The following is a 12787-nucleotide window of genomic DNA, read 5'->3' as shown; positions in this document are numbered from 1 at the left end:
GGGGCCCACGGGGACCCGCCCTCGTGGGAGCACGCCCCCGCCCCCGCCCCACCTTCGCCCTGCCCCGCCCCCGCCCCGTCCATGCACCGTCCATGCACCATCCATGCACCCGGCAGCCTGAGCCACCGGCACAGCAGCAGGGCTCCCGTCTCAGGAAAGGATGCGTGATGACCAGGCTTTGGCATTTACTCTGAGATGCAAAACTATTGAAGGGCTTCAACACACCTACACCGACCTTTTTTTAAAGAGTTGATCTTGCTGTATTGGTAAAAGCTAACCGTGGGAAGGTAATGCTCTGTTCACCTTTATATTAGACTTAAGTCTTATTTCATCCCTTCTTGAAACTTAATTGATCTTATCTAATTAAAGTGACACTAGAAAAATCCTGAGCTCCGTTTAAGCCAATTGGTGAGAGAGCTACATAAGGATTAACAGTCTATCTTTTTATATATGAAGAATATCCCAGTCAAATCAGCTGAAAATAATTTTTAAATGAAAATGTTTAAAATCTTTAACATACTGAATTTTAGATTCTATTTGATAGAAATTTTCAGATCACGTGTCTGGAAATACTGAAAGGAAATGCAGGGGCTGGCAAAGTAGGTTTACAGTTGTAATATTCTTTAGGTTAATAAAATTATGAATCAGCTAAACACATATAGTGGTATGTCACAGATTTTCTAGCAATGCCAATGTGCTTTTTAGCTTATTCACACGCTTGTCCTGTATGCCTCAAACACTGACTCATTTTTATCTTGTTTTGATGTATGAAAGGTGATTTATCAGAATTAGCAAGGCACACTGCGGAAGCTAATCCCAGCAGGTCCTAAATGCAAGAAGTTCTCAAAGGAATCCAATCCATGATTCTCTCTCATTATTGATATTTCTCTTTCTCTCTCTTCCTCTCCCTTCCTCTCTGAAATCAATAAGTTATATATATTTAAAAAAGTAAGTTCAGATAGAGGATCCAAGATGGCTGCTCAGGTAGACACCTAACCGCAGCAGCACACAACAATTTCAATGGAATACAAAAAGTAAGTTCAAAAAGTTCATCACCTCCACAAGAGTAACTTGAAATTAGAAAAACAGGTTTAAGCTCTCAGAATACAGTCAAGGTAGACCCTAGATCTTGGGGTCTAACAGATCCCAGTTTATAGTGAATCCTTCCTGCACACGAATAAACATCACAAAAAGGGAAAACAACCAAGTAGAAAGAATATTTTTATTGATTTCAGAGAGTGAGAGGGAGAGAGAGAGAGAAACATCAATGATGAGAGAGCATCATGGATCAGCTGTCTCCTGCACGCCCCACACTAGGGATCAAGCCCTTAACCCAGGTATGTGCCCTAACCTATAATCGAATTGTGACCTCTTAGTTCATAGGTCAACGCTCAACCACTGAGCACAAAGTAGACTTTTGAAAAAAGGCTGTAGTCTCTTTACAGATATAAATTCATTTTTACTCTTAAATTTGCAATGACAGTGAATGCAGGAAAATAGATTAGAGACGAATTTTTGACACATCAACAAAAAGGCTGTAAAAAAATCTTAAATTTAACTTGACTCTAAAATCTTATGAAGGTGAAAAAAGTACAGAAATGACACACAAAAACACTGTTGCTGACCCACAGATTAGCTGCTCTGCTTCCTCTCGAGGTTCTGAGAGAAGGATGCGGAGAAGCAGGTAAATTACAAACGTGTTCACAAAGCTGCAATTTTTAAAACTTTCAGGTTCAGTGGTGGTTATTCAGTAAGTTTTCAGTTGTTTTTAAAAGTTAAAAAGACATACTTTTTTCTCCTTTGGAAAGTAAGAAATATGGTAATTAAGTTAAATAAATATCTAAGTTTCTATTTATAATACTGAATTCATTAGCATTTTTCTATTTTTTCTGTTGACATGCCACTTATAAATTAAATTAAAAACATTTTTTCATCTTAGTAAATTCAAAACCAATTAACAGAAGGTGGATAAGTTTGGGATTCTGCTTTAGACGCCTGGTTAGTGACAATAAGTTTTTAAATTTAAAAAAATGAACTTCTTTTCTTCCTTATTACTAAGACAATAAATATTCATTATTCAAAATCTTGAGAATACAAAACAGGCTAAACGCTGAAAAATAAGTTGTTAATGGCAGCCACCATAAGAGAAACAATTACTATTAGCACATATTTCTACATTTTCAAGCCCTCCTCTGTGAATCTGCATTAGAAAATACATGGAACCTGGCATTTAACTGGTACATTTTCAATAGCTCAATAATTTCTGAATGTCAGCTCTCTCAGGCAAGGATCCAAACCGTGGCTGCCTTACTTGGAGCATCAAGAGGCACACAGGAGCTACTGCAATGTCTGTTAAATTCAATATTTGAGACCCTACAGGACAAAGACTAAACTCGCAAACTATCGAGATGTACTAGGCATTTTAAGAGACTGATGTGATAGAATGAGGGTTAAACCCAATCATGGATTAAAGGGAAAAGACATTTCAAGACTTGCTCCTCTGCCGAAACCGGTTTGGCTCAGTGGATAGAGCGTCGGTCTGCGGACTGAGGGGTTCTGGGTTCGATTCCGGTCAGGGGCATGTACGTTGGTTGCGGGCACATCCCCGGTGGGGGGTGTGCAAGAGGCGGCTGGTCGATGTTTCTCTCTTATCGACGTTTCTGGCTATCTATCCCTCTCCCATCCTATCTGTGGAAAATCAATAAAATGTATTTTAAAAAAAGACTTGCTCCTCTGAAAGCGCCCACTGTGCGAAGCCCCCACCCCCCTAGGGCGCTCCAGCTCTGGGAGCGCGCCCTTCGCGCCCTTTGAGGGCAGGCACAGGCCTTTCCGATCACAGCCCACGGTGGAGCTGAGGACCGGCTCTGAGCTCATCCAGAGTTCAAATGAGAGCCAGTGAACAGTGACGCTAACAGCTCCCACACTTTTGGACCCTGTCCCTGCAGGTAATACCACTACCTGACTCGGTTTTCAGATGCTAAGAATAGCTTAGAAAACTGAGTCATACTGAATAACATCCTCAGCACCGTGCCTAGAAGTGAATAAATGGGCTAGCTCTAGCAGGTGTGTTTTTAAAAATCAAAGGGGGAGAAGACGTACCAATTAGAAAGTGAAATGCCCACAGCTTGTTATTTTGATCGCCTCACGTCAGGTTTGGTTTCAACCCCAATGCTTAACAACTTTGCCTTTCCCCCCCAAAACAGATTAACCCTTGGTGTGCACATCCTCCATTCCTTCACGATCTATTATAAAGATGCTCTAACTTGAGTTTTGTTTTGGTAAACACAACAGGCTGATATGTTAACCAACATCACAGTGAAACACAGGTACTGAATAAAATATTAAAAGCAAAAGAGACACACACACACACACACACACACACAAAATGCACCTTTTAAAACACATTTCTGAGTCAGCACAAACGGAAAGGATCTGGAGAGGTCACAGGGAGCGAGCAGAAACCCTGGGAGAGGTGTGCTGGGGCAGAGTTCTGCCCTCGGAGCCTCCTGCAAACGCTGGAGACCTGTTTGGATCTGTACCTGAAGGCTGTGCTGGGGGAGGGCAGGACTCCTGTACCGAGCTAGAAGCTGGGCCCAGAGGACCGAAACACAGGGTAAAAGAGAAGAGCCTGCTGTGCCAAAGGAACAGCAAGGAAACCTGCCGCTGACACATAGGAGGGGAATAGGGGAAATTTCCACTGAGCTCTGAGGTCCGTGTTTACGCTACCCAGTGTGGCTGGAAACATTAAGCCAGCAATCAAGTCAGAGTGGCCCCAAGGATGTAGCCTCTCCAGGAGAACGGCATAAGCAGAGACAAATTCTCTCGGGAGTGACTTCAATGTAGATATTAAAATTCTCACAGATGACATTCCAAGGAAAATTTGCAACTCATAGAAAAAAATAAAATAATAAAACACACAAGAAAACAAGGCACCATGAGTATGAACAGAAGAAACGGAATGTCAAATTAGAACTCAGATATTAGAATTACCAGACACAAATTAAAAATGTTTATTATGCTTAAGTGAGGCTTAAAAATATGAGGAAAGAATGAGAGACTATAAAGAATGACCAAGCAGATCTAAAATAGAATCCAATATAATGTCTAAAATCAGAATATAACTAAAAACTAATGGTATGGGTAAAATAGCAAATTAGGCCCAACTTAAAAAAAAGAGAGAGAGAGAGAGAGAGCAGTGAACTGTCTTTTTTTTAGTTGTGTAAGAGTCAAAGAAATTACAGTAAATTAGTAACACCTCAACATAACAGACCAGTTAGGGCAGGGGTCCTCAAACTTTTTAAAGTGGGGGCCAGATCACGGTCCCTCAGAGAGCTAGAGGGCCGGACTATATGAACTACTAATTCCTACTGTAACACCTCGGCTGCGCTCACTGCCCAAAAAACCTGGCGGGCCGGATCAGACTCCTCTGCGGGCCGCATGTGGCCCGCGGGCCGTAGTTTGAAGACCCCTGAGTTAGGGCAAGGGGTGTCCGTTATAAGGGACTGCACAGATGTAGGACATTTGTAGCATCACAGAAAGTCCACTACATAAGAAACAGGTTTTCCAGATGCACATGTTAAAAGATTGACAAATTGGTTAGTTTACCTGTTTTTACTTATGTAGACACATTTGTGTAATTAAAATTATATGTGCTTGAAAGGTTTAATTTCACATAAAAGTTTTCTATATGTATTACCGTAATTTTAAATTTATACTGAATAGGTCTAGCAAATGTGTGCATTCACCAGTCATCGAGAAGAAACGAAGGCACACGGCTGGGATACGGTGAAGTGCACGTCAGAAAACCCGCCAGCAGCTGTAAAGCTGCTGCAGAACGTCCAGTGCGATGCAGTCTGATCCGTGCTAAACATTTGTCAAACATCGTTTACAAATGTTGTGACTCTTGGATTTAATATGTAGACGTTAGGTATAGGTATGTTATAATGATTTATGTCAGTGAAGTTACTACAGTGTTTTCTCCAACATATGGCTTATTTGCTAAAATTTGTTAAAAACAACAGTGAGTTGTTAACAAAAAAAAAACGTTAATTTAGTTATAAACTAATCTAGGTTAAAAGGTTTTAAAATTAATAGGATGTTAATTTCCACATATGACATGCGAATCGGAAATTTTGTCCACTGAACCCAAAGTCCATTAAATTGAGATCTGCAAAATCAAGGGTTTATTGTATACAGAATGCAGCACAAAGAAAACATAACAGGTTGAGAGTTAAGAAGTTACATCTGTTGAACATTTTCATGCTAATTCGAGTTCCAGAAAAAGAAAATGGGAACAAGGCAATATTCATGAATTGATAATCACTGGGAATTTTTCTACGACTGTGATCCCCAATACAGTGGCCATCAGCCACACGTGGCTATTTAAATTAAGAATTAAAACAAAGTTCCTCAGTCACAATGGCCACGTCTCAAGTCCTTGTTAGCCACATGTGGCCAGCGGCTGCTATATAGGACTGCACAGAGAACATTCGCAGCATCACGGAAATTCTACTGCACTGCACTGCCCTAGAGCCACTCAAACACCCATTAATCCCAAGCTGTGTAAATAAAAGCACACATGACACACACTGTGAAACTGCACAATACTAAAGACTCCGAGAAGGTCTTCTAAACAGGCAGGGGGAAAGTTAAACCATCTCTAAAGGAACAATCTTAGATGGCTAACTTCTTAGCAGTAACTTTGAAAGCCATAAAAACGGGGGAATCATACCTTCAAACATGCCAAGAGAAAATATTACCAACCTAGAACTCTGAACTTAGGAAACTGCATTTCAAGAATAAGGCAAAACATATTTTCACACCAAAGAGATTTACCATCACCAAATCTTCCCTAACAAAAATTCCAAAGAATTCACTTTAGGCAGAAAGAAAATTATCCCAGAAAGAAGAACTGGAATGTAAAAAGGAATAGTAAGCACAGATATGGTAACATGTGATGAAATATAAACAAACATTAATTGCAAAAAAATTTAAAATAATGTATAATTTGTGGTGGAAAAGAGAGAATTCAAATACTAGGCAATAACTGGCTATTTGGGGAGAGCGGGCAATAATATTGAGTAATTTCAGACTCTAACTTAGAAGTGGTAACATACACTCCATGATAATCACTGAAGAAAAGGCAGTATGTCCCACAAACCTTCCAAAAAGTGGAGAAGGGGAAAAAGAAGTAAAATAAAGGGGGTGGGGTATAACCAATCTCTAAGATGGTAGCCAGAAATCAAACACATCAGTAAACACAAATAAAAGCAGAGAAAACTTTCTAGCTACAAAGATTGCCAGAGTAGATAAAAAGGGAAAATCCAGCTACACGCTTTTATATCTCAGGCAAATATTTACCAAAAGAAAGCCAGCGAAACCACATTAACGTTAGACAAAATGGTCTTTAAGAAAAAAAAAAGAAAGTATTTTAATGAGCATTAAAGTCACCTGGAAGATAATGTTATTTCTAAACTCAGAGATTTTTAAAAGCCACCATTTTAACATGTCCATCCAGTTAGTAAGAAAACAGATGTGAAAGGCATAACTTAATGTAAGTTCAATCTAATGGGCACACACAGAATACACACATGTGTATCAATTAGGGTATATATACATGTACCTATACTCTATATACATATATATTGTGCACAAATGGAATATTTCTGCTTATATGCTAGGTACAAAGTTAGCTTCAACTAATTTTCAGATAGTATTAGTATCAATCAGATTATTTGGTCACAATGCAATTAAGTTAGAAATTATAAACAAAAAGACAAAGAGCAGCCCTATACTTTGAAAACTTAAACATACTTTTGGGCTCCCAGTCAAAAAGGTGGAGTAGGCAAATGTGCTTACATCCTCCCACAGCCACATCGAAGTTCCAGCTAAAACACAGCCATCATTGGCAACCCCCTGACGCCCGGCTGCACAGAAGTCTTATAACTCAGGATACCAGAGGAAGCCCTGCTGAGACTGGAGACACCAAGTGGGCTGGTCACCCACTCAAACACGGCAGTTAGAAATATCTGTGCGGAAGTCACCCTGAGGAGTCCCAGCCCCACAAAAGAACCCCAGCCCAGGGTCCCAGTGGCAGGAAGAGAAGTCCCATTACTGCCGGCTGGTAAAAACCAGTGAGGATCGCCCTGCAGGAATGGCTCAGTGGTTGAGCATGGGGGGTGGGGGGGGTGTCACAGTTCAGCTCCCAGTAAGGACACATGCCTGGGTTGTGGGCACATGCCTGGGGAAGCAGGAGGCAGCCGATCAATGATTCTCTCTCATCATTGATGCTTCTAGCTCCCTCTCCCTCTTCCTCCCTCTCTGAAATCAATAAAAATAAATTAAAAACCAAAAACCCAGTGGTGACTGTAGTTGAGAGAGAGGGCATTCCTCTTAAAGGGACTGCTCTGACTTTTTCGGACTAATTCCCTCTGAGCTCCAGCACTGGGGTAGCAGCTTGAAGGAACCAGGGACATGTGAGAGGAACTGAATTGTCTGGCTTTAGGGCAAGGGCTGGAGGGCAGCTTTCTCCCAGCCAGAAGCGCTGGCATTGGCCATGTTCCTTTTATTATAGGAGCCCTCCCCCAGCCCAGCCCACAGACTGGCCGTATCTGAGCCTCCATCAGCCTCATGACCCTGGCTGCCCTGCCCTGGTCATTCCCTGAGACCACACCCCACCCGCTCTCAGACACACCCAAGCCGCTTCCAGAGGCTTTTCCATACAAATGGCCTGTCTTGGCTCATGGTGAGAACTTTCCTAAAATCTCTCCAAGGTCCACAAACCCCAAAGGAGCGGCATCGAGTCTCCAGGTGCCCCTATCTCTCTCTAAGCAGCCACAAGCCCAACACCAGTGGCTGCCGGCCTCTCCCAGGCAGCTTATCCAGGCCCCGCACAGGGCCCGGGGCAGGGACAGGCAGCAGCTGACCTTGGCTGCATCAGAGCCCCTCCGGAGAGGCTCCAGAACCAACACACCCAAAGGCCCGCATCAGACCCACCAGAACATCACCCAACCGCCTCCACGAGTGACACACCCAAAGGGTAGGCTCAGCAGGCAACCAAGGAACACTGAAACGAACCCTGCGCCATAGGGTTCCCCTATCAACCGCTCCTCCGACGTAGCGAGGGTCAACCCCTCTCTGCCATACCAAAGCAGTCAATCAAGGCTCAGCTACTGCGGGAGGGCTCACACTCCAGACCAGGGGGACTGCACTGGGCCCCATGGACACTGGCTGCCTAAGGCCCCTCTACCGAGACGGGGAGATCGGACACCCTACCTAATGCACAGAAACAAATGCAGGGAGGTAAACAAAATGAGGAGACAAACATGTCCCAGCTGAAAGAACAAAACTCTAGAAGAAAAGAAAAAAAAGGGCTAAACAAAATGGAGACAAGCAATCTACCAGATGTAGAGTTCAAAACACAGGTTATAAAGATGACCTGTGTTCTCAGTGAAAACTTCACGGAGATCGGAAACATAAAAATGGAGATGGAAAACAAAAAAGAACCAGTTCAGAAATGAAGACTATAATAACTGAAATAAAGAATAAAGTAGATTAGATAAAGTACTTGACCAAATCAGTGATTTGGAAGATAAGGTAGCAGAAAACATCCAATCAAAACAGCAAAGCCCAGCCAGTGCGGCTCAGCAGTTGAGCATCACCCCATGAACCAAGGCACATGTCTGCTGACAGTACCTTAAAAGAGACGGCCACTCGTCATGGAAGTGTACGTTAGATGGCAGTAGGGGCATGTATGACCTCAGGGTTGGGCTGATCGGGAATGATTTCCAGAGGAAGTGATGCTCTGAGCAGAGACTTAAGTATAAAAAGAAGGCACCTGGGGGAAGAGCCAGAGAACAGCATTCCAGAAAAGAAAGAACAGCATCTGCCAAGTAAAACTCTAATTCTCAGATGGTCAATATAAAAACAGGGAGCAGAAAACAGCAAAATGTTTATGCTTTCTAATCTACTCCTTCTTTAATAAGAAATTGGTTTACCTTTCTACTGTCACCAAATTTTTCTGACTATACAAAAACTGTCCAGATATATTTACTAAGACACTTTTTAAAATATTACTGATAAGCAAAATTGAATGGTTAGCGTTTCCCATATATATATATATATATTTTTAACTTTCAACACAACTTTAACCCTGAAGACTCTTGAGGAAGATATTTCTATTTTTTCCCCCCCAGATGAAGAGGTTTTTGCTCAGAGGAGACCATAAAGTATGCTTTCTAAACTGTCCTCTCTCTTGTTTATTATGGAACAGTCCTGAGCAATTCACTCCTTTCCCAGCAGTATTTCAACATTCTACCCCACTTAATTCTACCGGACAAGCAGTACAACACAAAGGTGTGACTTTACACATTCGAGCTGGAAAGAAAAGTTCTTTTTTAAAAAGCATCAGGGACTCCTAGATCTTGTTATAATGATTAATCCCAAAAGTGACTACGTAAGCACACAAGGATCCAAATTAGTTACGAAAGGTTAACTTTGAAATGGAAATTACAACTAAGTTATACAGCTATGAATTAACTTTCATTAACTAGTTCATGTCCCTTTTAATAAATATGGGTAAAAAATCATTTATTTTCCAAGATTTAATACTTAAAACTTAATTTACTCCTAAGTTCACCATGTGACTGTGTCAAAATATAACCTTCTGAAGTTTCTAACAGAAGTCAAGACTTTACACACTTGTATTAGCCTTTCCCTGTGCTTGTGAAGTAAGGCTGGACTGGTCTCAGAGTGACACAACTGAATTCAGAAGATGAGGGAAAGAATAGATTCAAAGAACAGATAATCCTTTTAAAACATGCAGTTACTATTCAACTTTCTTGGGTAGTTCAAGTTTTCCTCTTCAAAGATAATTCCTTTCTATTCTGAGTATACCAGAAAAGATTTTTAAAAATTATGATTGTTTGAAGGTAAATGCATCTTCAAGAAAACATGTAAGCGTAATACACAAGAAAATCGTATGGAAGAGAGCCAAAGCCATTCTCCGGTGAATCCAAAGGGAAACCCAGTACTACCTGGCATCTCCAGATATTGAATTGATTTGTCATCACTTAAAGCCGGAGCTTGAGCGCTAGATGAGTCTTAAATGTTAAGAACATTAGCTGTTATTAGTTACTGAAAGAATGTTCCCACCTCCCGATTCAAGGGAAGGGAAAAGTCCAAACCAGTCAGATGTTGCTAAGGGCAGCATGTGGGTAGTGGGCGGAAGGGAAGCCACGGGAACAACTTTCCTCTCCAGGAACAAGGGACAAATTCTCTTGGTTTGATGTAAGAATCACCAGAAAATAGGAAAACCAGAAAACTGAGGCAGGGTCACTTCTTTGCGCTTTCTTTAAAAAAAAAAAAAAAAAAAAAAAAAATGGAAGGGTTTGTCACCACAGGCACATGGAAATGAGTCCCATGTGCAATAGTGATTAGGAAGGTACTGGAATGTGCCCTCACAGTGGTGTCCAGATAAGCAAGGAGGAAGTGCTGATGCACGCTGTAAGGCTTGTATTTAATGGGAGACGCCCAAGTCAAGTTTAATACAAGAACCACACCACCTCTTTCAGTGTGGTGGGAAAACTAAGTTCAGCTGTACCCACCAAATAAAATCCCCACTGTGTGCACCTGAGCTAGCTGCTAAGCCGGGCCCCCGCTTAAAGGACAGACCTGGTGGCACGATCAGCCGGTCAGCGCAAGCAATGCCCCAACACTGACCGCCCCGAGCGGCATCCACACAGCTCTGAAGGCTGCAGGATGGATGTCACCTACGACCGTGTCACCTGTAATTTCCAAAATGTGTGGCAACAACCTCAAAATCAAATTTCCTTAGAAATCCTTGGCTTGGGCTCAGTTTTGTTTTTAAAAGGCCAACACAAATGATACATGTTTTAAAAGGTGGCAAGTCCTGTCACATCCGGTAACACCAAGGAAGAACACAGACACCAGTCTTTTAACAAAAAGGTAATTGTCTCAGGGCCGGCAGGCGAACAGGTTCCTGGGAGAGGAATCTCCATTAAAACATAGGTGGATTCTGAGCGCACACTTGAATGACATCAGAAAGCCTGATCTTTCAAAGGGATTTCAAATGTCTCACCCCTTTCCAAAGTTATTCCACAGACACTCAACCACCACAAAACGTAACCCAACGGAAACTTGGGAGATTTCAAACCTAAATATGCAAGAGGGTTATAAGGTGCTGATGTTTATAAAGGGTGCTGATGTTTGTTTATAAGGGTGCTGATGTTTATAAGGGTGCTGATGGGTATAAGGGTGTTGATGTTTATAAAGGGTAAGGGTGCTGATGGGTATAAGGGTGCTGACGGTTATAAGGGTGCTGATGAGTATAAGGGTGCTGATGTTTACAAAGGGTAAGGGTGCATGACAAAAACCACTTGCAAAAGCCAAGCCATCCCTCACACCACGTGACTAGCTCCGGGCGGGTCCCCAGCTCCCGTCCCGGCGGCGGGATCCCAGCTCTTCCCTCCTTCCGTCCGGAACTAAGAGCCCCGGGACAGGGGCAGGGAGGGCGCCCCCTGCAGCCGCAGGCGGCGAAGAGGGGCCGCCGACCCCACGTACCAGCCCCGAACCGGCCCCGAACCCGGCCCTGGCGAGCGGGCCCCGCGGAGGCGACCGCTGGCCCAGCCCGAGTCCCGGCCCCACGGCGCCGGGCCGGGCCTGTCTCCGGCGAACGCCCCGCCGACGAGTCCCTCCCGCTCCGCGTCTCCTTCTCACACCGGAAAGCAAACCGCGAACGAGACACTCGGAGGCGCGGCGGGAGGGCGTGCGGGGCGGCCCGGCCCCGCGGGGCCTGCCCGCCGGTCCTCGCGGGCGGGTCGAGCGGCGGGAGGGGACGCGCCCGCAGCGCCCGGTCCGGGGCCGCTCGGGGCGGCGGGTGCGGGCCTCCCCTCGGCCCGGCCGCCGCCGCGCTCACGCCCGAGTCCCGCCCGCGCCCCGCGGTCCCCGGAGGCCTCGGCCCGCGTGGCCCGGCCCGCCGCCCCCACGCCCCGCTCCCGGCCCGACCCCCGGCCCCCGCGCCGGGCGGCGCCTCACCTTGGCGGCCATGGCGGCGGCGCTGCGGCGGCTCCGGCTGCGGCTGCGGCTCGGCCCGGCTGGGCGCTGGGCGATCGGCCGCCGCCGCTCCGGGCTCCTCACTCCGCTGCGGCGCCGCCCCCGCGGCCGCCTCCCGTGGGCCGTGCGGCCGGCGGAAGCGCCCGGGGCCCGGGCCCGGCCTCCTGCCCACGGTCCGCCCCCGGGAGCCTCCGCCCCGGCGGCGCTCAGTGCCCGCCGCCCCGCCCGCCGCCCGCCTCAGGGGGAGCGCCCGGCCCCGCCGCCCCGGGTCCCCGCCGCCCCGGGTCCCCGCCGCCCCGGGTCCCCGCCGCCCCGGGTCCCCGCCGCCCCGGGTCCCCGCCGCCCCGGGTCCCCGCCGCCCCGGGTCCCCGCCGCCCCGGGTCCCCGCCGCCCGCCCAGCCTCAGGGGAGCGCCCGGCCCGAGGCCTCAGGGGAGCGCCGGAGGCGGCGGCGGGGACCCGGGGCGGCGGGGACTCGGGCCGGGGCGGCGGGGCGCGGGACCGGGGCGGCGGGGACTCGGGCCGGGGCGCGGGGCGCGGGGCCGGGCGCCCTGGGCTGCCGAAGGGCGTGCAGCTCCACAGCCGGCGAGCGGAGCAATGGCTTCCCGGTCCGAGCGGCCCTTCCCGAAGGTTCCGCCGGGGTCGGGCGGGCCGGGCGGCGCTGGGCCGGGCCCCGGACCTCCTTCCGGACTGTGACCGAGTGCAGCCCCGCAGCTC

General features: G+C 46.5%; 1 protein-coding gene across 2 annotated transcripts in view; it reads right to left on the bottom strand.

Moving 5' to 3' along the window:
* Nucleotides 1–12269, bottom strand: part of SNX9 (sorting nexin 9) — a 62454-nt gene extending 50185 nt beyond the window's left edge. The window contains exon 1 of one of the 2 annotated variants that reach the window (XM_084889709.1): nucleotides 12055–12269. In XM_084889709.1, the coding sequence (XP_084745835.1) occupies nucleotides 12055–12066 (12 nt within the window). In that variant the 5' untranslated portion in view covers nucleotides 12067–12269. The remainder of the gene's footprint in view (nucleotides 1–12054) is intronic. The other variant, XM_084889708.1, reaches the window with a different exon arrangement.
* Between the last annotated feature and the right edge of the window lie 518 nt (nucleotides 12270–12787).

Source organism: Pipistrellus hanaki (genome assembly GCF_964339955.1).
Source record: "Pipistrellus hanaki genome assembly, chromosome: 7".
NCBI classification, from domain to species: Eukaryota; Metazoa; Chordata; class Mammalia; order Chiroptera; family Vespertilionidae; genus Pipistrellus; species Pipistrellus hanaki.
Note: the sequence above shows the minus strand (reverse complement) of the source record. Positions and strands in the feature narration are given on the sequence as shown.